The 23,960-nt window shown below is 39.2% G+C and overlaps 1 protein-coding gene and 1 long non-coding RNA gene across 3 annotated transcripts in view; one reads left to right on the forward strand and one right to left on the reverse strand.

The window, feature by feature from the left end:
* Positions 1-18,839, forward strand: LOC126498435 (solute carrier family 22 member 19-like). Of its 2 annotated transcripts, XM_050137100.1 has the most exons (10): positions 2-596; positions 2,579-2,682; positions 3,036-3,190; positions 3,291-3,459; positions 4,005-4,128; positions 5,874-5,989; positions 7,338-7,552; positions 8,982-9,090; positions 17,282-17,485; positions 18,644-18,839. In XM_050137100.1, exons 1-10 carry the CDS (start codon positions 195-197, stop codon positions 18,702-18,704), a joined length of 1,659 nt encoding a protein of 552 aa, XP_049993057.1. In that variant the 5' UTR covers positions 2-194; the 3' UTR covers positions 18,705-18,839. The 2 variants fall into 2 exon arrangements, with proteins under 2 accessions (XP_049993058.1, XP_049993057.1); XM_050137101.1 differs by lacking the exons at positions 17,282-17,485; positions 18,644-18,839 and adding an exon at positions 12,451-17,275 and having other exon boundaries at positions 1-596.
* Positions 7,423-23,960, reverse strand: part of LOC126498438 (uncharacterized) — a 25,432-nt gene continuing 8,894 nt past the window's right edge. Inside the window, exon 3 of the long non-coding RNA XR_007590830.1 lies at positions 7,423-7,546. This is a non-coding gene — a long non-coding RNA (uncharacterized lncRNA). The remainder of the gene's footprint in view (positions 7,547-23,960) is intronic.

Consider the following 23,960-nt stretch of genomic DNA (forward strand, 5'->3'; position numbering starts at 1 on the left):
TCCCTCCCTAATACCAACAATACAACAGATCACAGTTCTATGACACTAATGTTATGTGAAGACAGTCATATTAAGAAGAGGTCAAGACCAACAATATTTAGTGTATTTCCATCAAACAGAAATTTATTTAAAGGTTTATACTCTCATAGCTATAACCATTTCTATTTCCCATTGGAGACAGTCATTCTGCCTCAATGGCGTTTCAGGATCTCTTGAATCGAGTTGGAAATATGGGGAGATTTCAGATCCTTCAGATAGCTTTCCTTCTGATCTGCAATGCCACATTGACACCTCAGACTGTTTTGGAGAACTTCACTGCAGCCATCCCTGATCATCGCTGCTGGGTCCACGTCCTTGATAATGATACTGCCTCTGATATTGACAGTGGGATCCTGAGCCAAGATGACCTCCTGAGGATCTCCATCCCACTGGACTCTAACTCCAGGCCAGACAAGTGTCGTCGCTTTGTTCAACCACAGTGGCATTTCCTTCATTTGAATGGCACGTTCTCCAATGTGACAAAACCAGACACAGAGCCCTGTGAGGATGGTTGGGTGTATGAAAGAAATACCTTCCTCTCCACCACTGTCACTGAGGTAAGTGACTTCAATAAATTTTCTTCTTCTTCTTCTTCTTCTTCTTCTTCTTCTTCTTCTTCTTCTTCTTCTTCTTCTTCTTCTTCTTCTTCTTCTTCTTCTTCTTCTTCTTCTCCTTCTCCTTCTCCTTCTCCTCCTCCTCCTCCTCCTCCTCCTCCTCCTCCTCCTCCTCCTCCTCCTCCTCCTCCTCCTCCTTCTCCTCCTCCTCCTTCTCTCTCCTCGTCCTCCTCCTCCTCCTCCTGGTCTTATCTCATTCCAAGCCATGGGATTCTAAGATGATTTACAATATCAGATATGACTTTCTGCCTCTGTAGGAAACTTTAAATCCAATCAGAAATGATTGTTTTCCTAGTGCAACAATGACCATACTGCCCTGTAGGTTGGTTTTGTCATATGTAGGATAAAGTGCTAGGTAAGGCCATTGATGTCTTTTCTCCACCTGCAGTCTACACCACAACATCTGGAACTATGAAATGCAGCCAACAAGTAGAAAGTTTCCATTTTGGTTTTACAGTGTTCTCTATGACATGCAAAAATCTTGCATGGTGTCTTCAGGAATAGGGTCTTAACATTTAGTTACAGTAGATAACCATGTGCAATAATGACAGCTTGTATTGTTTTGGATACCTATGAACCTTTCCTGACCAGTAATACATATACTATTATTACATATGTCTAGTACAGAGATTACTCCTTACCATCCCAGGTCTTTGGCAAGAATCACTGGCCACCCAAATATTCTACCCTCTTTCAAGTTCCTTCTTTTAAATTATATTTTAAAATTAGCTTACTCAAAGAGTAAATTTCCATAAGGCTTTATGGCCATGCTCCAGGGAGGTTCTGGAGGTGGGGATTGGAGGGAGGAAAGAGAAGGATGGAAGTGATGTGAATGTATTTTCATTTAAATTTTTAAGAGCAATGAAAAGAATTTGAAAGAGGAGGAAGCATCCTTTTACATGAAATAACAGAAATAGTGATTGGTTACACAAGACCAGCACAAGATCAAGCAATCAAAATTCCAGCATTGATGGGAGCAAAGCTCAGGGCGCCCCACGCTTCATTGAAGATCTGTTAGTAGTTGTTGGTTCCTGGGGGCAGGGACTATTATCTTACTTTAGGGGTAGGCCAGTACTAGGTTACCTATGCTCCAGTGCACGTAAAGGAAACATTATCCAAGCAACAGAAATGCAAAAAAAAAAAAAAAAGAAAGAAAGAAAGAAATTAGAAGGGACATGAAATTTGGAGAGGGATGTGTTTAGGCATCTTGGAGTTTTAGGGGATATAAATGTTTGAGGTTTTCATACTGCTTTCTATACACATTTGAAATTCTAAGAATGAATGAAATAATAATAAGGAAATGTATGTAAAAGATGTGATTCTTTTATTTTATAAATTGCCCATGTGTTGTGCCAAGTCACCATTATGCAGCTTTGACTTCAATTTTAAGATATCTAGAGGGTTGTAGAAAGCTACAGTGATGGCTAAATATGCAGTTCACGACAGAATGCACCTGGAGCACTCAAATACTCAAGTGTTCAAGATTTAGTAATGAGCAAAGTGGGTAGTTTGTAGTTCATTGCATCCAAGCATGAGCCCTAAGTTCCATTCTCTCTATTGACATAACTATACAAGTAAATAAATAAGATAGTGAACAGGTGCTGTCTGTGCTCTGCTCTAAGAGGAGTCATGGAAGAGGTTATGCCCTGGTACATAGGATACAGTAAAAAAAAATAAGGATCATGAATTATTGTATTCTAGGACCTCATTTGACAATTTCTGAACAAAGGTAACAACTCACTACTACAACCTACTTGGATACAGGAACCTCCCTAAGAAAATAGAATTGATAAAGCTGAGACTGGATGGTAGAAGTCAGGTGATAATGAAATGGGAAGCTGGAGAGTAAGGATTTGGAAGTTCACATTGAAAAATTTTGAACAATTTACAGTATAGTGTGTCATCATGATTTCCTTCTCTTCCAGTGGGACCTGGTGTGTGGATCTCAGGTACTGGTTTCAGTGTCTAAATTTATATTCATGGTTGGAAATTTGATAGGACCTTTCCTAGCTGGACACTTATCAGACAGGTGAGTGTCTGTGCTTTGCAGCTCTCTCTGCATGTGAGTATTTTCATCAGCTACAACTCACTCACTCTTTTAAAAAACAGTTCTTACAGATTTGTTCCTTTATCTGCACCTTTGACCCTGGAGATCACTAAACACAAACAGATATTTCTGTTAGTGTTTAAAAGTCTATGTGTTGTGTTGACACAGAACTAATTCTTATTAGACATGGAAGAAGTTCAAGGAAGTTTAAGACAATATGATAGATATGGTTTAGAAAAAGAGAAAAGTTAACCATGGGGATTACACAAAATATTTTTGTGTGCTATTTTTAACAACTGTTTGTTTCCCTGATGGGATCTTTGTCTTTTCCTTAGGTTTGGGAGGAGGTTAACCCTCATATGTGCTTTACTGCTGATGGCCGTCAGTGGGACCTGTGCAGCCATGGCTCCCACCTTCTTCATCTACTGCTTACTTCGCTTCCTAACAGGGCTTTGTGTCATACCCATACACACAAATAGTGTTTTGCTCAGTAAGTCAGAGTTTTTGATGGACATTGTTCAACCTTTTCTTTGATGTGATATCCTTCCCACCCATGGTAGAAATCAAGGTTCATTTTTCTTTCCTTTCAGTGTTAGAATGGACAAGCCATAAATTCAAAGCCTTGGTCACAACACTGTCAATGTGTGCTCAAAGTTTTGGACTCATACTAATGTCAGGCTTGGCATTTATATTTCGAAACTGGCACCACCTCCAGCTGGTAGTGTCTGTGCCAGTATTTTTCCTCCTTATACCCACAAGGTATGAGCGTTCTTTCCTCCTCTGTTTTGCAATCCTGAGATGACCATATCTGTGAAATCAGTACATAAGAAATGCATTTGTCACCATCTCTGTAAGTGCATATATGTGTCAGTCCTGTTGTGTCCAGAAGACAAACTTTAGTTGCTCATGTGGGTGGTATGATTAAGGAAAAATGTATTCAGGGTTCTTAATTTAAGGCACAGATGTAAGATAAACAAGCATTCCTTACAACTGAACAAGAACTATGGAAATTATCTGATGAAATGTCCCTCACAGTCAGTTGTATGACTTCTAGTAAAATCTGGATCCACGTGAGGGGGACAGACCAGTGTGGCTCCAGGTCTACATTCTAGGAATACAGGTGCACCGAATGGCTGGTCATTTCCTGTTTTCCTAGGCAATGTACCTCATGATATAAGATTATACATTCTTGCTATAACTGAATGACTGACAAATATTAAAATTTTAATAAAACTGCTCAATAATAAATTTAGTATATAGTAATATGACTCCTTGAGAAATATGAACAATATCTTCTTGAATAGGTGGCTGTCTGAGTCAGCTCGGTGGCTGATTGTGACCAACAAACCCCAGAAGGGCTTGCAGGAACTTAGAAGAGCTGCACGTATGAATGGAATGAAGAGTTCTGAAGACACCTTAACCATAGAGGTGAGCATAATGCAAGCTCATTATGACATATAGGAAACACAAGGTTCACCAGTTTATGGGTTACTGCCCAAGAGACAATTTCCTTTTATTAAATCATTAAATGCAGTTTTTTCATTCAACGATGACTTTGTAAGAAAAAACCTTCATTGATTATTTCTTTCAATTTTAAACTTTTTATTAGAACATAGAAGCTATACACAATGAATTAAGTCTGAAACTCTATACATACATATATTGTATTGATTCACTTATACCCCCTCAATATTACCATACCTGATGATTCTCATATACTTCCTAACAAGTTCTATTTCTACCTTCTATTACCCTAGTCTTTTTTGGTATCTTTTTTTTCTTTTTTGTGATCTAATTTGTTTAATTAAGGTCATTTACTGAAATGTGTTGAGGATTTAAGAAACATGGGCAACTTACCTATGGGTCCACTACTGAAGAAATGTCTATCTCTCCCTCAACAACCATTAGCTGTCCATATTTCCTCAGGAGGGAGTATGGCTTTGTGAGGCCCTGTGAATTAACAATGACTAACTACACACAGATTGTGAAACAGAGATGGGGCTTATGAGCTCTTCTCTCAGAATTCCATCTACTCTCAAAATTGGTATTTTGACTGTCATAACATTAGCAGGTCTTGTGCAGGTAAACACAGGTGATGAAAGTTCAAAGTTCCAACGTCCAATGCATGTCTGTAAGAAGGAATCACACACTTTCCACCACTTCTCAAGGACCTTACCTTCACCTTTTCCATGGTGTTTCTATAACCTCGAAAGGAGTGAAAAAGACATTTCTCTTAGAGGTGATACTGAATAGTCACTTGCTCTTATTACTTTGACAGTTGCGAGTCTTCAAAGACTGCTACTCAATAAATGCAAAATCTTCTTTATTAAAGCTTCCAGGAGCATTAACCTATGGCTATGGACAAAGACATTTAAAGACTACTTAAATTTCTTTAGTCATCAGAAGATTCTATTATGAGCACTAGATGCCAGATATAGACCTTCAGAATTAAATGTTTTCCCTTCTGAGTTTCAGCCCTGCATTAAGCCAGTTGTTTGTTGTTATATACCTACTCTTCTCTTTTGAAATGGGAATGTTTGTTCTGTTCCCTTGAATACTAGAAGGAAATCATGTATTTCTATATAAAATTTTGAGTTATGAAGGTAAAAGCATTGGTACTATGATTTCCAAAATAAAGAAACATTTCACAGGCTTTCAGAAAAAAAGAGAACCACCTGAGTCTCAGATGAGCCTTGTATTTATATTTACCTATAGAGTCATTATGGTATGACTGGAGTTTTTTTTTACAAGATTCTTTTTTATTTTATGCAATTCATTTATTCTTTTTTATTTTATGCAATTCATTTATTATTTCTTTTTTATTGAAAAAATTTCTGCCTCCTCCCGCCTTCCATTTCCCTCCCCCTTCCCCGTCCTCTCCCCCTCCCCCCACTCCTTTTCCCCTCCTTTTCCAGATTTGACAAGATTCTTAATAACTCTTCACTTGATGGCCGCATTCTGTAGCCACATACTGTTTCGAGGATCCTATCTAGAAAAAGCATGAGTTTCCTTTATCTACTTGGCTCTCACTTCCTATTCCTTTGATTATGCTTTCCTTAGGTCCCCTGATGTTTGTGTTTTTCACTAGATAGAACTAGTAGATACTGCTCTGGTATTCTGTGAGTGCTCAATATTTTGTGAGAACTAAACAGTTCTTGATGCTGTTGCTGAAGGTTGTGAGGACCACCATGAGGGAAGAGCTGGAGGCAGCACAAGTAGAACCTGCTCTGTGTGACTTATTCCGCACCCCCAACTTGCGAAAGCGTATGTTTCTCCTGTGCCTTTTGAGGTAGGCTTCACATGGTGACTCTTAAAATAGTATAGAAATGAATTTTCCCAACAACCAAGTTGAAGATAAAAAATGGGATTTCTATATCTTCTGGCATTCAAGGGGTTTTGAATATAGAAATACAGAACTAACTATACAGTAAGGGGTATGTCTACAGCACCCTGACAGATTTATCAACACAGACTCATGATGAATCTTCAATCATATTCCAGACTTCTCTGTGCTCACCATTTGCCATTTTCCATTTTAAAGGAGACAAAATTTCAAATGTAAACTATACAAGTATATACATTTCAATCAATACAAACAAATGCAAAGTTATAATATCCTCATTTGGAGAAAGCCCAGTTAGGGCCACAGGAGAGTCCAGTTCACTTACAAATAAAAAATTAGTTTCCTCCAAGGGTATTTCAACAGAGAAAAGAACCACCAATCTTAAGGGCAAGTACCATTCTCAACAGTATGTGACCAACACAAATCTTGCTCAATGGTATCTTTGGAGGGATTTTATTCTGTCCCATAATGTTGTGTCAGGGCATTTTGTTCTTTATCTTACAATTCATTTATGTTTACCTTATAGAGTCCTGTATTGTGTTTTTATGGGATACCTGTGTGTGTGAACATGTATCTCTGCATCTATATGTGTTTCTTTTGCTTTCCTTTTTTGTTCCTTTCCTTTTGTTTGTTTATCTTGTCCTATTCTGAATTACTTATGCTTTATCTTACCATAATATATTGTGATTCATTAGATACCTGTGTATTTTCTAATGAGAGACAGTAAGACTGAAGTCCCACATGTAAGGGAAAGTGAAGAAGAACTGGGAGGAGTTGGGGGAGGGGGAACTTATTCAGAATATATCGTATAAAAAATCTATTTTTAATGAAAAACAAAAAGACCACGAAGCTCGGAGTGGTAAGAATGCACTTGTGGGCCTTGGAGAAGTTATGAGAAAGAATTGAGGAAGACTGTCACCAAAAACACTGTATATGATTCTCTTGTATAAACAAAATATTTTTAAAATTGAAAAAAGTTATAATCATTACCAAGTTCAAGTTATAGGAAAAAAAATCTCTAAAAATCTAACTGGATCTATCGTGCCTCCCACAAAGTCTCTACCTCTCCTTAAAATCCAACAGCAATGATCTACATATGATGTACATATGATGTACATCTACATATGATGATTTCATGATCATTATTAAATTATCAGTCAAGTAAATATTCCAAAATACAGATAGGCTATATTATACTTTATCAACTAAAATAAACTTCTGGGGATAATCATATTCTTGTTTTTGGACATGAATTCTAAGTAGTATATGTGACTTTCCTCTTTGTTTCTTACAGATTTACAACAGCGATACCTGCATTTGGATTTATCATCCATCTCCAACACCTGAAAAGTAATGTCTTCCTGGTGCAGTGTCTCACAGCTGCATCAGCCATCCCAGCCTCTTTTGCTGCAATGATTTTGATGAATCGGATTGGCCGTAGAATAAGTCAATTCTTTTTCTCTTTCCTGTTGGGGATCTTCATGCTGGCCACAGTGTCTGCTCCTGAAGGTGAATAAAGAGTTTATGGTGAAAGGGGGAAAATATCCAGTCCCCTTTCTTCAATGCTTTACAGGTCCTTCCTATTGATGAGAAAAAAATACATCCAGAGAATTTTCTGTAACCAGACATTGAGAAATATTCTTCCACTCACATACTGAGAGAAGAGACAAAAATCAGTAAGTTTAGTTTAAATATGTGAAAGTATCTGGAACACGAAGCCATTTATACCAAAGTATCTGCAGGTCAGTAATGGATCATTTGCTCATTGCTTAGTTACATTTTAAATTAAATATAATTACATCATTTTCTGCTTCATTGTCCTCTCTGCAATCACTCTGGAGTATCTGCCCCTACCTCATTCAAGCTCAATGATATTTTCATAGCAGTAATGTATGTTTCAGATACTACAATTACAATCAGAAATGACACTTCGTCTGTCCCACTGAGTCTTGTTGCTTCAACTTCAGTGACAAGATGTTTCACAAGCTGTATGAATGCAGCTATGTCTCTGGGGTCGCTACAAGTACAATCCTAGTTGTGAAAGTTGTATCAAGATATTAATATTGCTTGTACTGAAGTGCAAAGCAAGTGAAACACAGTCGGAGTGGGGCAGGCAGTGGGACTGCCACACTTCAGCTGTGGGGATAAGTGGGTGCGTGCATTGAGTACAGTACTCAGGCCGTCTTCAAGTTCTGCTGACACTCAGGGTGTGTTTTAAATCTTCATGACTCTTGATTGTCAGCAGCAACTCCCGACTCTTGTCTTTTCTCAAAAATACCTTCCAATATTCAAGGTTTTAAGACTTTTCTTAGTTAATAGAAAATGGCTCTATGAAAACGCTGATGATTGTCTTAGAAGTCCTTATTCTTGAATCTTGAGACACTCTTTGAAACAGAGCTGATCCCCAGCTTGTCTACATCTGTCTTATTGAGCATTGAAAATGAATGAACATCTTGTGTGAATATTTGGAGTCTCTCAAAATGCGAGTGCCATGAGAAATACAACTTCTATTCTTCTAATGTTACTTTTGTTTTTGGCAGTCATGCAGGTGTATAGAAAATGTACTCTGGTCGAGTTCACTCTCCACCATTCTTATCCATGTCATATTCTGGTTGAGTGTTTGAATGTGTACACAGACCTCGTTAATTTTCCCATGAAAGCCCTACATTATGTTGGAAGGACAGTGAGGTAGTGGGTGGAAAAGATGAAAGTTGATTAGCATCTCCTTAGTTTCATTAAGCTCTCTCCTACTGAAGTTTGCCACAAGTATTGATTCTCCATAAACCAGTACATGAAGATAGGTCACCTTTCTTAAATTAATCGTAACTGTGGACGTTTACCTCTGTGTATTTTTTCCACTTTATATTCCACCCTCAGGGGCGGAAAGCAATTTCCTTCACCTGACAATGACCACTGTTCCTTATTTTCCTCTTCACAGAAATGCAGATACTGTGTGCAGTTTTGATAACACTGACCGGAGCAAATATTTATGCGGTTATTAGTGGTAATAATCTACACGCAAGTGAGCTAATCCCCACTGTGATCAGGTACATGACTTGGTGTAAACACCTGGGTAGCTATCAACAGTGATCAATTGTAGTGATTACAAAACTGGTCAAAGTTATCAAAAGTTTGATTTATGTATGATACATTAAATCCATCTGTGAACCAGCAGTATGCAATAAGAAAGATCATATAGGACTATTTGGAATCACCCAAAACATAAGTAATGTGAGGGATAAGAATTCTGTTCCTTTCATTTCTAATTAGGTTTTTATGACATTTATTTTTGTTTTAACATTTTTCCTACAGATATAGACTGCACTGCGGTCATGTTCACCTCTATCACTATTGCCTGTGTGCCATGGCTGCTGTGTTTCTTCTTTTCAGCTGGTGCCACCTCTGCCCTCATATCTTGGTGTTCATGTGTGTATATGTGGGTGTGCTCAACCACCCCTGCATGTGCTCATGGACCTGTCTTAAAGTGCATATAAGTAATGGGTTTCGTCATAACATTATCATAATTTTTTCAGCCTTTTGTACCTCCTTCTGCAAGCGCTTCTTTCTGCTAGTTCAGCCCTTCTCCACATCATTTCATCTCAATGCATGCTACCAATCTCTCTCCCTCATTCAAAACTTTTAACATTATAAATTTTAGCATAAAAAATCTTTGAGAACAAAATGAACATCACATAGACCAAAATTAGCCAGATACAAGATATATGCATTTCAAGAACTTCTATCCAGTTAGAACAGCAATTCTTAAGCTGTAGAGTTTCACATCCAATTTTACACTTTCACTATCAAATACATTTTTTGTCCTCACCCACCACCAAAAGTGAGAGAAGTTCACGACACAGAACTGACAAAACATTTACCTTTATATCCTCTTTTATGTCTCCTGTCCATTACAAGAATTCATTCCCGCCACATTCCCTAATATTCCATCTGTCTTCTCTTTACACTTGTTACACTGTACAAATGTGTACATTTGTTTACAGATGTGTGCATATTGTTAACTACAGTCTTCAAATGAGGGATAAAATGTGGCTTTCCTTTCACAGCTGTGTGGTATCACTTACACTTTCTAAGTCTACCCATTGTCCTACAAATGCATAGTTTCATTTTTCTTGAGAGTAGAGTAAGATTCCATATATATATACACACATATATATATATATATTATATATACACACACACACACAGAGCACATCTTTATTATCCATTCAACCTTCATTCCAGCTGAGCAACATTCATTCCAGGTAGGTCTTTGCTATCATAAACATGTCAGCAATAAACATGGTAGTGCAGATATTTCTAAAACAAAATTTGGAGGCTTCAGTGTTTATATCCAAACATGCAATTGCTTGGTCCTTTGGTAGTTATTTTTGCAATTTTTTTTAGGAACCTCTAAACCAATTTTTCTCAGAGGCTGTATTAATTTGCACCATACCAACAGTGCATTAGTGATTCCCCACTCTATACAGCTGCTCAAATATTTGTTGTCATATTTCTTGATGATGACTTATTTTGACCAAGGTGAGGTGATATCTCAAAGCAATTTAAATTTGCCTTTCCATGATTTCTAGGGATACTGAACATGTTTTAAAAGAGTATTGGCATTTTGTGTTCACTTCCTTCTTTTTAAATGCTATCTATTCAGTTTACTGGCCTATTTGTTGATCAACATCTTTTTTTTTATTTGGTCTTTAATATCTATGATTTGTAAATTCTGGATATTCAGCCCTGCCTGAAGTGTAGCTGGTAAAGGTTTTCTTCAAAGCTGAAGGCTCTGCGGATCATTTCCTTTGCTGTGCAGAGATTTTGTCTCCACTTAGTCTCATCCACTGGTAATGGGATTTGTTTCTGCCACTGGTGTTCTATTTAGAAAGTTTGGCTTACTCCAGTACCCAAAGTTTGGTTTCCCTTATGTTTGTGCTAGACATTTCAAATTTTAGGCTTTTTTCTTTTTTTCTTATTTTACTAACAGGGAAAAAAAAAACACCCTTTTTTTTTTTCCATTTTACATACCAATCCCAGTTCCCAATCCCTCCTCTCTTCCCATTCCCTCCACATACCCCCCACCCACTCCACATCCACTTCTCAGAGAGAATAAGGCACGTTGGTTTGGGGAAGATTCAAGCACCTCCCTCCTTTATCTAGGCTGAGCAAGGTATTCATCCAAATATTATGGGTTCCCAAAAAGTCAGTACAAGCAGTAGGAATAAATGCTGGCGCCACTACCAGTGGCCCCTCAGTGTGCCCCAGCCACTGTCACTCACATTCAGAGTGTCTTGTTTGGTCCTTCCCTGCCGGCTGGAGGTGGTGAACTCCCATCAGCTCAGATAAACTGTTGCAGTGGGTGTCCGCACATGGCCTTGACCCCTTTGCTCATATTTTCATTCCTTCCACTCTTCAGCTGGACTTTGGGATCTCAGCCCAGCTCCACTGTGGGTCTCTGCCTTTATTTCCATCAGTTGCTGGATGAAGTTCTATGGTGACATTTAGGATATTCATTAATCTGACTACTAGGCAAGGGCAGTTTGGGCACCCTCTCCATTGTTGCTTAGGGTCTTAGCTGGGGTCATCCTTCTGGATTCCTGGGAATTTCCCTAGTGCCAGGTTTCCTGCCAGCCCCACAATGGCTCCCTCAATCAAAATATCATTTTCCTTGCTCTCCATCTCTGTCCCTCCTCTCTCTCACCTATCCCATTACCTCAAGTTCTCCTTCCCTCTCTCCTCCACTCCTCTTCCCCTTCTACCCTTCCTTCTCCCCACACCATTGTGTTCCCAATTTTGTCAGGAAATCTTGTCTATTTCCCCTTTCCAGTTGGATTTATATATTTTTTCACAGGGTTCACCTTGTTACTTAGCTTCTCTAGTGTCATGAACTATAGGCTCATTACTTTTTGCTTTACAACTAGTTTCCACTTATACATACCATGTTCATCTTCCTGGGTCTGGGTTACCTCCTTCAGGATGGGTTTTTATGTTCCACCATTTGCATGCCCCGCCGCTCTTATTTCAACAATTCAGGGTTTTTTTTAGTGTCTTTCCTAGATGAGTTTGTTTCTTGGCCACAACATACAATTTTGTTCTTGTTTGTTAAATCTGTCAATTAGTCTGCAACTTCCTCGGGGTGAATTCAAGCTAGTTAATCTTAAGTTTTTTTATAGAAAAGATTGGCATTTCCTAAAAATTTATTAGGTGATGGTCTAGCTTTCTGTATTATTGATTGACCAGAACCTAAAGGAATAAAGATCCCAAATGGAAAAGTGTTGAGAGAGGAGTGCCACAAATGCAAATACAAGGAAGACAGAAAGCTGGGATCAGGAGGTCTTCCTGAGTTGATGACTCATGACAGCATGCTTATTGAGAAAGTAAAGCATCTTCTATACTTTTTTCAGGAGAAATAGGACAGAATCATCAGAAAGCTACCAAATGGTGGGAAAATATAGCGGGAACTAATCAAACAATATTATGCAAAGAGTTCACAGGATGTCTCAACTATGTCACACACCAATTACAAGGAAGACTTGGAACCCACATGCCCCAGCCCAGGACAAGATGCTGCCAAGTCTGGTACTGGAAAAGGACACAGAACTGGCTCTGCATTTGCCTTACATCAAGGCCTCCGAGAAAGGCTTGGACTGGCCTGACTCCCAGCAGTTGATGCTTGTTTTCTTCCTCCAATATTAATGTTGAGGGTTTGCTGAGTTGCAGCGTTGCATATGGTTGTGTCTATTCCAAGTGCAGTTTGTTTATCTGTGGTACTAAGGGTATGCATGCACATGCTCACATGGAGAAAGCCACCTTTCCTTTTCCTCCTTGCAAATCATTTCACTAAGAATGTTTCTGCAGTGCCTGCTTGGTTGTCATTAATTACCTTAATTTGTAATTGTCTTGGGCCACTCTCATTTCTCCATCGATTTGGAAAAATAAATTTACTGGCTAAAACATTTTTCTGACACATATATATTCAAAGCTTGACATATTTCATTTGATGTTCTTCTGGCTTTTATGGTTGCTGGAAAAAAGTCTGTGGAAATTCTCACATTGCTGCCTTGTGCGTGAGTGGTTGCCTTTTCTTTGTTCCTTTTAGGATTACATCTTTACTTGTATTTTGGCATACTGACTATAACATGTCACAGAATATTTCTATTTTTATTATGTGGTTTTGGAGTTCTCTATGCCTCTTGAAATAGTATGTCTGCCTTCTGTACATTTGGGATATTTTCTGCTTTAATTTACTTAGTGGGCTATCTAGTTCATTACATTTACTTGTTCTTTTTCTATACCACAAATTCTCAGGGTTGGCCTCTTGAACATATCCCAGAGCCTATTAGAATATGATGCGTTTGCTCCTCTTCTTAGAGGAATGTCTCTATGACATTCAGCTATTAGGACTAATGAAACTGGTGTATTGAATGAATTGCTAAAGTTGTCATGGTTGTATGCAAAGGACCGAGGGTAGATCTGGATACTAAGAACCAAGGTGACCAGCTGACACCAAAACCTTGGTCTTTATTATTATTTTTTTATTGCTTTATAAATAATACCATTCAAAATTTCCACTTGCTTCCCTCCTCCCATTTTCCTCCCGCTTCCCATTCACCCTTCCCTCTCTCCCTCCAGTCCTAAGAGTGAAGGGTACTCTGCTCTGTGGGAAGTCCAAGGTCCTCCCCCTTCCATCCAGGCTTAGGAAGGTGTGCATTCAAATAAACTAGGATCCAAAAAAGCCAGTACATACAGTAGAGACAAATCCCAGTGCCATTATTGTTGGCTTCTCAGATCGTCCCAGTTCTCAGCCACATTCAGAGAGTCCAGTTTGATCACATGCTCATTCAGTCCTAGTCCAGCTGGCTTTGGTGGGCTCCCATTAGATCAGGAACACTGTCTCAGTGGGTGGACCAACCCCTCACTGTCCTGACTTCCTTGCTCATATTCTCCCTCCTTCTGCTCTTCAACTGGACCTTGGGAGCTCAGTTCAGTGCTCCGATGTGGGTCTCTGTCCCTATCTCTATCTGTTGCCGGATGAAGGTTCTATGATGATATTCAAGATAGTCGTGAGTCTGACTACGGGACAAGGCCAGTTCAGGCTCCCTCTCCTCCACTGCCCAGGGTCCTAGCTGGGGACATCCCCATGGATACCTTAGAACCCCTCTAGAGCCAAGTCTCTTGCCAGCCCCAAAATGGCTCCCTCAATTAAGATATCTTCTTCCTGGCTCCCATATCAGTCCTTCCTCCAGCTCACCCATCACTCTCCCCCAAGGTCTCCCCAACCCTTCCTTTCTCCCTTCTCTCTCCCCCCTTCCCTTCCCCTAACCCACCTCCACCCCATGCTCCCAACTTTTTCCTGGTGATATTGTCTGCTTCCAGTTTTGAGGCGGATTTATATATGTTTTTCTTTGGGTTCACCTTATTACTTAGATTTTCTAGGATTGTGAAATATAGGCTCAATGTCCTTTGTTTATGGCTAGAATCCACTAATGAGTGAGTACATACCATATTTATCTTGTTGGGTCTAAGCTATTTCACACAGGATAGTGTTTTCTATTCCTATCCATTTACATACAAAATTTAAGATGTCATTGTTCTTTACCACTGAGTAGTACACACTTTCTTTATCCATTCTTCCATTGAGGGGCACCTAGGTTGTTTCCAGATTCTGGCTACTACAAATAATGCTGCTATGACCATGGTTGAACAAATGCTTTTGTAGTATGATTGAGCATCTTTTGGGTATATTCCCAAGAGTGGTATTGCTGGATCCTGAGGTAGGTTGATTCCCAATTTTCTGAGAAACCACCATACTAATTTCCAAAGTGATTGTACAAGATTGCATTCCCATCAGCAATGGATGAGTGTTCCTGTTACTCCACATTCTCTCCAACATAGGATATCATTGGTGTTTTTGATTTTAGCCATTCTGACAGGTGTAAGATATCTCAAAGTTGTTTTGACTTGCATTTCTCTGATAGTTAAGGAAGTTGTCCTTATGTATCTTTTGGTCATTTGAGATTCTTCTGTTGAGAATTCTCTGTTCAGTTCAGTACACTATTTTTTAATTGGGTTATTTAGAATTTTAATGTCTAGCTTCTTGAGATCCCTATATATTTTGGAGATCAGACCTTTGTCTGATATGGGGATAGTGAAGATATTCTCCCATTCAGTAGGTTGCCTTTTTGTCTTAATAACTGTGTCCTTTGCTTTACAGAAGCTTCTCAGTTCAGGAGGTCCCATTTATTTATTATTGCTCTATTGTCTGTGCTACTGGAGTTATATATAGGAAGTGGTCTCCTGTGCCCATGCATTGAATGCTACTTGCCACTTTCTCCTCTATCGCGCTCATGGTGGTCAGGTTTATATTGAGGCCTTTAATCCATTTGGACTTGAGTTTTGTGCATGGTGATAATATTGGATTTATTTTCATTCTCCCATAGGTTGACAACCAGTTATGCCAGCACCATCTGTTAAAGATGATTTCTTTCTTCCATTATATAATTTTAGCTTAAAGTTGATTATTGTTCTCTCAAGGTCTGTGAAGAATTTTGTTGGGATTTTGATAGGGATTGCACTGAATCTATAGATTGCCTTTGGTAGAATTGCCATTTTTACTATGTTGATCCTCCCAATCCAAGAGCAAGGGAGGTCCTTCCACTTTCTGGTATACTCTTCAATTTCTTTCTCAAAACTTAAACCTTGAAGTTCTTGTCAAATAGATATTTCACTCCCTTGGTTAGTGTTACCCCAAGATACTTTATGCTATTTGTGGCTATCATGAAAGGTGATGTTTCTCTGATTTCCTTCTCTGCTTCTCTATCCTTTGTGTATAGGAGGGCTACTGATTTTTTTTTTTAGTTGATCTTGTATCCTGCCACATCACTGAAGCTATTTATCAGCTATAGACCTCTGGGAAAGTTTTTGGGGTCACTTATGTACACTATCATATCATCTGCAAATAACGAAAGTTTGACTTCTTCCTTTCTGATTCGAATTCCCTTGATCCCCTTATGTTGTCTTATTGCTATTGCTAGAACTTCAAGCACTATATTGAAGAGATATGGAGAGAGTGGACAGCCTTGTCTTGTTCCTGATTCTAGTGGAATGGCTTTAAGTTTCTCTCCATTTAATTTGATGTTAGCTGTTGGCTTGCTGTATGCTGCTTTTATTATATTTAGATATGATTCTTGTATCTCTAATCTCTCCAAGATTTTTATCATAAAGGGGTGCTGAATTTTGTCAAATGCTTTTTCAGCATCTAATGAAATGAACATATGGTTTTTTTCTTTCAGTTTATTTATATGATGGATTCTATTGATAGATTTTTGTATGTTGAACCAGCCCTGCATCTCTGGGATGAAGACTTCTTGATCATAATGGATATATTTTTTTTATGTATTCTTGGATTTGGTTTGCCAGTATTTTATTGATAATTTTTGCATTGATGTTCATGAGTGAGACTTGTCTGTAATTCTCTTTCTTGGTTGAGCCTTTTGTAGTTTTGGTATCAGGGTAACTGTAGCTTCATAAAAAGTGTTTGGCAATGACTCTTCTGTTTCTATTATGTGAAATGCATTAAGGAGTATAGGTATTAGCTCTTCTTGGAAGTTCTGGTAGAATTCTGCATTAAAACCATCTGGTCCTGTTTTTTTTTTAATTGGGAGGTTTTTGATGACAGCTTCTATACTGTTTTATAGGTCTATTTAAATTGTTCACCTGGTCTTGATTTAATTTTGGTATATGGTACTTATGTTAAAAAAAATGTCCATTTCTTTTACATTTTCCAATTTTGTGGCATACAGGCTTTTGTAGTAAGACCTAATGATTTCCTCAGTGTCTGTTGTTATGTCCCCCTTTTCATTTCTGATCTTGTTAATTTGAGTGTTCTCTCCCTGCCTTTTGATTAGTTTGGATAGGGGTTTGTCAATCTTGTTGATTATCTCAAAGAACCAGCTCTTTGTTTCATTGATTCTTTGGATTGTTTTCTGTGTTTCTATTTTGTTGATGTGCCTTACCCTCTCTGTATGTGGAGGAAATGGGAGGAAGGAAGGGAGTGGGAACTTGGATTGTTATGTATAATGAAAAAAGAGCAAAAATTTCCAAAGCAAAGTAATTACCAGCAACCTTAATTTATAATATACTACATATTGATTCTCTTAACAATGCAGTTGGCTAAAACCCAATACAGTAAATTCAGTTTTGCTATTTTTTTTTAATTCTATTTTATGTTTCAAGGGCAAGAGCATTAGGAGTCACTGGAATTGCTACTAATGTGGGGGGAGCCCTGACTCCCCTCTTTATGATCCTCGCAATCTACTCTACCTCTCTACCCTGGATCATCTATGGAGCCTTCTCCTTCCTTGGTTGCTTTATCCCTCTTCTCCTTCCTGAGACCAAGAATCAGCCTCTGCCTGACTCCATCCAAGATGTGGAAAATGAGTGAGTAATACCTCTACCTCCCATTTATGACGTGAAAAGTAAAATAACATGCAGACCATCTCTCTCCCAAGCAGTCAGACAGCTAGACCTTTTTCCCATTTGGTCAGTTTCTCATAGGAGTCTTCCCTGTATCCATTCAAACTGTAGATACAAATCTGCTTGGATTCCTTTAGAAAAAATACCAACTCTTTGAGGATGCACCCAGAGACTTCTTGATAAAAGTAAAAAAATTGGTCTTCTTCCCACTCTGCCTTCACATAAAACACATGAAGTATATGTGTTAATGTGTAACATATGTATGTATGGAGAGGCCAGCAAAGGGCCATAGGTTTTCAGTTCATACTTTTTCCATTCTGAGGATTCTATCAATGAACCCAGGGATGGGATGGAATCTAAAGAGAACCAGTGAGAATTCTGTCTCTTCTTCCCACAACACTGCGATTAGAAGCATTTGTGCCCATGCCCAGTTTTTCACACTATTACCTATTATTTGAACCCAGGGCCGCCTCCTTCTGCCGGAAATACTCAATACATTGAGCCTAACCATTAACCCATGAAACAGCTATTTTTGCCTATATTTCACAAGTATGCACAAATACAAATGGCATTTCATCTTTCAGAATCAGAATAATCTATCAGACCAATGAGTGCTGGTAAGCTGTCTGAAACTGGTAGTTTCTGGAGGCTTGGGGGTCCACTATGATCAATGAATAACAGAAGAAATAGAACTGGACACAGGTCACAGTGCATCTGAGAGAAGGACTATTTGCTGTGAATTTCACACCATCTTGGTTTCATTAAGCATGAAATGTTCACAACAGAAAGAATGACAAGGTCAATAACAAGATTAAACATAAAAGAATGGGCAGGATTTTTAATTTTTTTATGTGTTTCCTGTGCTTTTTTCCTTCAAACCTCCTTGGAGAATATTATGACCACTAAGGTAGTAAGTAGCAAAGCTAACTCATAGAACTTACTAGGAAATAATTGTTTTTTATTTCCCAGATTTACTCAAGTCCTTTATAGGAATCTTAGATTTTTACAAAAGCTAAGGGGTAAAGGATAAGATTTCTCTTATGAATTCAGGAGATGCCTTTATTCTCTGTGTCATTTCAGGTCCATCTACATTTTTTATGGTATTTGTTGTGTGTGTTCTAGGTGGAAAGGTTCAAGACAAGCAAAGGAGGAAGGTGCCATCATCAAAGTGACATCATTTTAAGGAACTCTGGGAATTGGCCTCTGCTCAAAGAACAGAATAAATAAAAATGTCACTCAGAATGCAGTGTCCTAGGATCATTCCTAGATATTATCAAGCTTTTCATTAAAGACCGATACAAATATGGATTGTATTTTATACTGTTTTACTAAATTATCATTTTAAAAATACCTATTATTATTCACAGTAAGCAATGTGAAGATGCCACACAAGTGCCTGCCCTGGCTCCACGTGGTGGGGCAGTAGTTGCCACTACAATGAACAAACGTATAATGGAAACATGGGAAAGATAGAGTACTTGGTGCAAAGATGGGAGAGAGAGAAGTGCAGCAGTTCATGTGCTGTGGATGCAAGTGGAGCTGGTGATTTAATGGCTGTGAAGAAGAGGCAGGTAGGAGGAGCCTTTTGCTGCAACCTGAAGCCAAGTTAAGCTTTGGTGCCTTGCTTTCACTGGGGTCATACTAATTTAAATAGCCTGTGATGCCATCTAAGGCCATGGAGATGTCTAGGTCCTCACTGCCACCAAAGATCATGTCCTTTGGCCTTGTCAGAACCGAGATCTGAGTTGATGTCCATGGCCCGTGTGCCCACCAAGGGCCACTCAGATTATCTATGGTCTGTGCTGTTGTTTGAGGTAGTTTAGTTGTCTGGGAGCCATGATACCACTGAGAACCAAATTGACCTGAGTATCCTGTGCCGCCACCTGTGATCATGGTGATGTTCTGATCCAGGTTGATGCTGAAGGCTATCCATGGACGTATTGTAGCCATAGTCTGTGTTAATGTACATGGTCCGAGGTACCACCAAAGGCCTTACAGTTGTCCATTGTCTGTCCTATCCCCTGAAACCATGGTTACATCCAGGTCCTTTGGGTCTGTGGTCCTACTGCTTCTGGTGTCTATATTGATTACTGAGTCCTGGGTTGCACTGAGGGCCACTCAGATGTCTATGGGCGAGGCTGCCTTGAGGATGTCTGGGTCTAAGGTGGCACCAAGAGTCATGGGTTCATCCCTCAGCCAGAGTCTGTGTTTATATCCATGGTCTGTGTTTCACCACAGTTTACATTCACCATCCGTGCTGTCAACTGAAGCCATGCTGATATCCCAGCACCATACTTAGGTGACTCCATTCCCACTTGCTGTAAGAACACCAGTCCCACTCCTCAGCAGTGGCACTACTCAAGAGAACTGCTCCAACCTCTTGCCTGGGAAGTGGGGGAGAGCTGTCCCTGATGGTGTGAGCCTGGGAAAGCTTGCCACAACCTTTGTAGGCACTCTGGTGGCTTGGGCTTGGAAGAGCTGTCCACCCTCTGCTGGCCACCTATGGCAGGTGGGAGAGCTGGTCCCGGAAGTGGGATAGCTGGTCTCACCCCTTACCAGTTGCAACATCAGGAGAGGAGACCCCCCACTTCTCCCCTGGGCAGCAGAGGAGAGCTGGCCCTGGTGACAATGTTGCCAGTGAGCTGGCCCTGAGAATATGAACTCAGGAGAGCTAGTCTCATACCTCACCAGAGCAATATGGGACACCTGGCCTGGAAGTCACAAGAGCTGATAAGCTGGCCCTGCCCTTTGCTAGCTCTAGCACTCCATGGAGTGGCCCCATACCTTACATGAGAAGCACAGTGAGTTGGACATGGTAGCACGGGCACAGGACAGGAGCCTGAGGGTGTGACGCTGGGAGAGAGTCCTGTCCATTGTTGGCTGTGGCCTCTGGTGAGCTGGTCCTGCCCCTGGCTGGCACAGTGCTGGAAAGTTGGCTCTTGCAGTGTATGTGAGGGGCAAAGCGGGAGTGTTGGCACTGGTTCATGAGTTCAGGAGTGCATGTGGACTGATCAATTCGGCTACCATCCAGGAACATATCCAAAGTATTGATCCGGCCCACCCCAATATCGACCCTATCTATGAACTGCTGGAGCATGTGAAGGGGCCAGCACAACAGAATCAAAGCTACAGAATGTCCATGACACAGGGAAACAACGGGATACCTGAGAGGAATCCTGGTGAGAATCCAAAATTGGTTAGTGTAGTAGGGGTCTCAAGCCAGCCAAATGAATCATTGCCATGAACATTTGCAAGTAAAGCTATCTGGGTAAAAGTGTATCCTGTGTCAGGAAATGTGGCACATTGCAGTTTTCACAGGAACTTTGTTTGTCTACTTATATGCTTGCTTGTTTTTGTTTGTTTAATTTTTTGGTTGGTGTTGGGTGTGTGGCAGAGGTGGAGGGTAGATAGAGAGGGATGGGAGATGGCTAGGATTGGGGTGCATTATATAAAATTCTTAAAGGATAAATAGAAAGTTTTTAAAAAGAAATAGTGTGAAAAAAGTTTTTAAAAAGAAATAGTTTCGAGACAGGGTTTCTCTGTTATTTTGGAGCCTGTCCTGGAACTAGCTCTTGTAGACCAGGCTGGTCTCGAACTCACAGAGATCCGCCTGCCTCTGCCTCCCAAGTGCTGGGATTAAAGGCGTGCGCCACCACCGCCTGGCTAAGCAACAATATATTAAAGGAAATTTTACAGAGTATTTTTACAGTCAAAGATGATTGCCAAGTTTCTAAATAGTATGGTGGTGACCATCTTAGCTCTGATCTAGAGCCTCAGAAAGATTGTTATGACTGACCCTTCCCTTGGTTTCTGGTCCTAGCCATTTGGCATAGTATTTAAGGGTTGAAAACAACAGAAGGATTTCTGGAGTAAAGATATTTATTTCCAGTGGCCAGTAATGTATGTGGGAAAAGGAAGGTGAGGAGGAATAGGAGGGTAATAAAGAAGAAGAGGAGAAGGAAAAGAGGAAAATGACAGGAATATAAAATTGGAATGAATCCAAGAACCAAATACTCCTTTCAAAGGTCAACCCCAGTAACCTTATACCACAAAATACACCCCTATGGTGATTTGAATTAAAATGCTCCCAAAAGTGGCATTTTAGAATGTTTGGCTCTGTGGGAGTAGGTGTGGTATTGCTGGAGGAAGTATGTCACAGTGGAGGGAGACTTTGAGATCTTCTATATGCTTTTCCAATGCCACAGACCACTTCCTGTTGCCCACCAGATGAAAGACTCTCAATGAAGAATTGTTTTGGGATTTTGATGGGGATTGCATTAAATCTATAGATTGCTTTTAGTGGGATTGCTATTTTTACTATGTTGATACCACCTATCTAAGAGCATGGGAGATCTTTCCAATTTCGGGTATCTTCTTCATTTTGGTTCTTCAAAGACATAAAGTTCTTGTTGAATATGTCTTTCATGTCTTTGGTTAGTATCACCCCAAGATATTTTATGTTATTTTTGGCTATTGTGAAAGGGATATTTCTCTGGTTTTCCTCTCTCAGTTTCTTTATCATTTGTGTATAGGAGGGCTTCTGATTCTTTTGAGTTGATCTTCTATCATGCCATATCACTGAAGGTATTTATCAGAAGTAGGAGTTCCCTGCTGGAGTTTTGGGGTTGCTTATCTTAACAGCCCTTGAAAGAACAATAATCAACTTCATATGAAAAAAAAAACAGAATAACCAAAACATTTCTGTACAATAAAGGAACTTCTGGAGGGATCACCATTCCTGACATCAAGTTCTATTACAGAGCTACAGTAATGAAAACAGCTTGGTACTATCATAAAAGCAGAGAGATTAGCCAATCAAATTGAATCAAAGACCCAGATATTAGTCACACACCTATGAATACCTGAATTTTGATAAAGAAGCTGAAATTATACAATGGAAAAAAGAAAGTATCTTCAACAAATGGTGCTGGCATAACTGGATGTCAACATGCAGAAGAATGAAAATAGATCAATATCTATCACCATGCACAAAACTCAAGTCTAAATGGATTAAGGACCTTAATATAAAACTGGCTACACTGAACCTGATAGAATAGAAAGTGGGAAGTAGCTTTCAATACTTCCTAAATATAACTGCAGTAGCACAGACACTGTGAACAACAATAAATAAATAGGACCTCCTGAAACTGAGAAGCTTCTGTAAAGCAAAGGACACAGTCAAAAAGACAAAAAGCAGCCTACTGAATGGTAAAAGCTCTTCACCATCCCCACTTCAGACAAAGGACTTGAATAAAAAAACTATAGTTGAAGCAGAAGAAAATTACCTAAAAATAACTTTAGGAGAATGTTTGAGGCCCTTAAAGAGGAGGTGAATAATTTCCTTAAAGAAATGGAGAAAAAGACAAATAAATTGGAAGAAATAAAAAATTACCTACCGAAAATGAAGAAAAAGCAATCAAATATATAAACTATTCAAAACCTGAAAACTGAAATAAAGACAATAAAAAACTGAGGGAAATATAGAAATAGAAATCATGAGAAAATGATCAAAAACCACAAATGGAAGCATAAACAGCAGAATACAGAAGATGGAAGACAGAATCTCAAGCACTGATGATACAATAGATGAAATAGACTCTGGTGTGGGAGGTCCTTCTGTCTGTGTGTTGCTTTACTTAGTTAATGAATAAAGAAACTGCTTTGGCCTGTTGATAGGATAAAACGTAGGTAGGCAGGGAGAACTAGACTGAATGCTGGGAGAAAGAAGGGTGGAGTCAAAGGGATGCCATGGATCTGCTGCCAGAGATAGATGTGCTAGAACTTTGTTGATAGGCCACAACGTCATGGTGATACATAGATTAATGGAGATGGGTTAAACTAAGATGTAAGAGTTAGCAAATAAGAATTTAAAGCTAATGGGCCAAGCAGTAATTTAATAAAAACAGTTTTTGTGTGATCATTTTGGTTCTGGGCATCCAGGACAAACAAGCAGACCTTCCTTCAACAAGACTCAGTGGTCAAAGAAAACATTAAATCTAGTAAAAACTTAACACAAAATATCCAAGAAATATGGGACACCAGTGATAGAAGAAAAAGTCCAACTCAAAAGCACAGAAAACATATTTAATAATATTATAGAAGAAAACTTTCCCAATAGAAAGAAGGACTATTAAGAGCTGTAAAGGAAAAAGTTCAAGTAACATATAAAAGCAGACCTATCAGAGTTATACCTGATTTCTCAATGGAAACAATGAAAGCCAGAAAGACCAGGCCAAGTGTTATGCAGACACTTAGAGACCAGAAATGCCAGCCCAGAATACTATACCCAGCAAAACTTTTAATTACAATGGATGGACAAAACAAGATATTCGATGACAGAACCAGATTCAACCAATAACTAGCCACAAACCCATCCCTACACAAAATACTAGAAAGAAAACTCCAACCCAAGGAAGTAGACAACATCAACAAAACCAAA

This window comes from Alexandromys fortis, unplaced genomic scaffold, assembly GCF_014885135.2.
Source record: "Alexandromys fortis isolate MF-2015 unplaced genomic scaffold, M_Fortis_MF-2015_v1.1 scaffold_3, whole genome shotgun sequence".
Taxonomy (NCBI): Eukaryota; Metazoa; Chordata; class Mammalia; order Rodentia; family Cricetidae; genus Alexandromys; species Alexandromys fortis.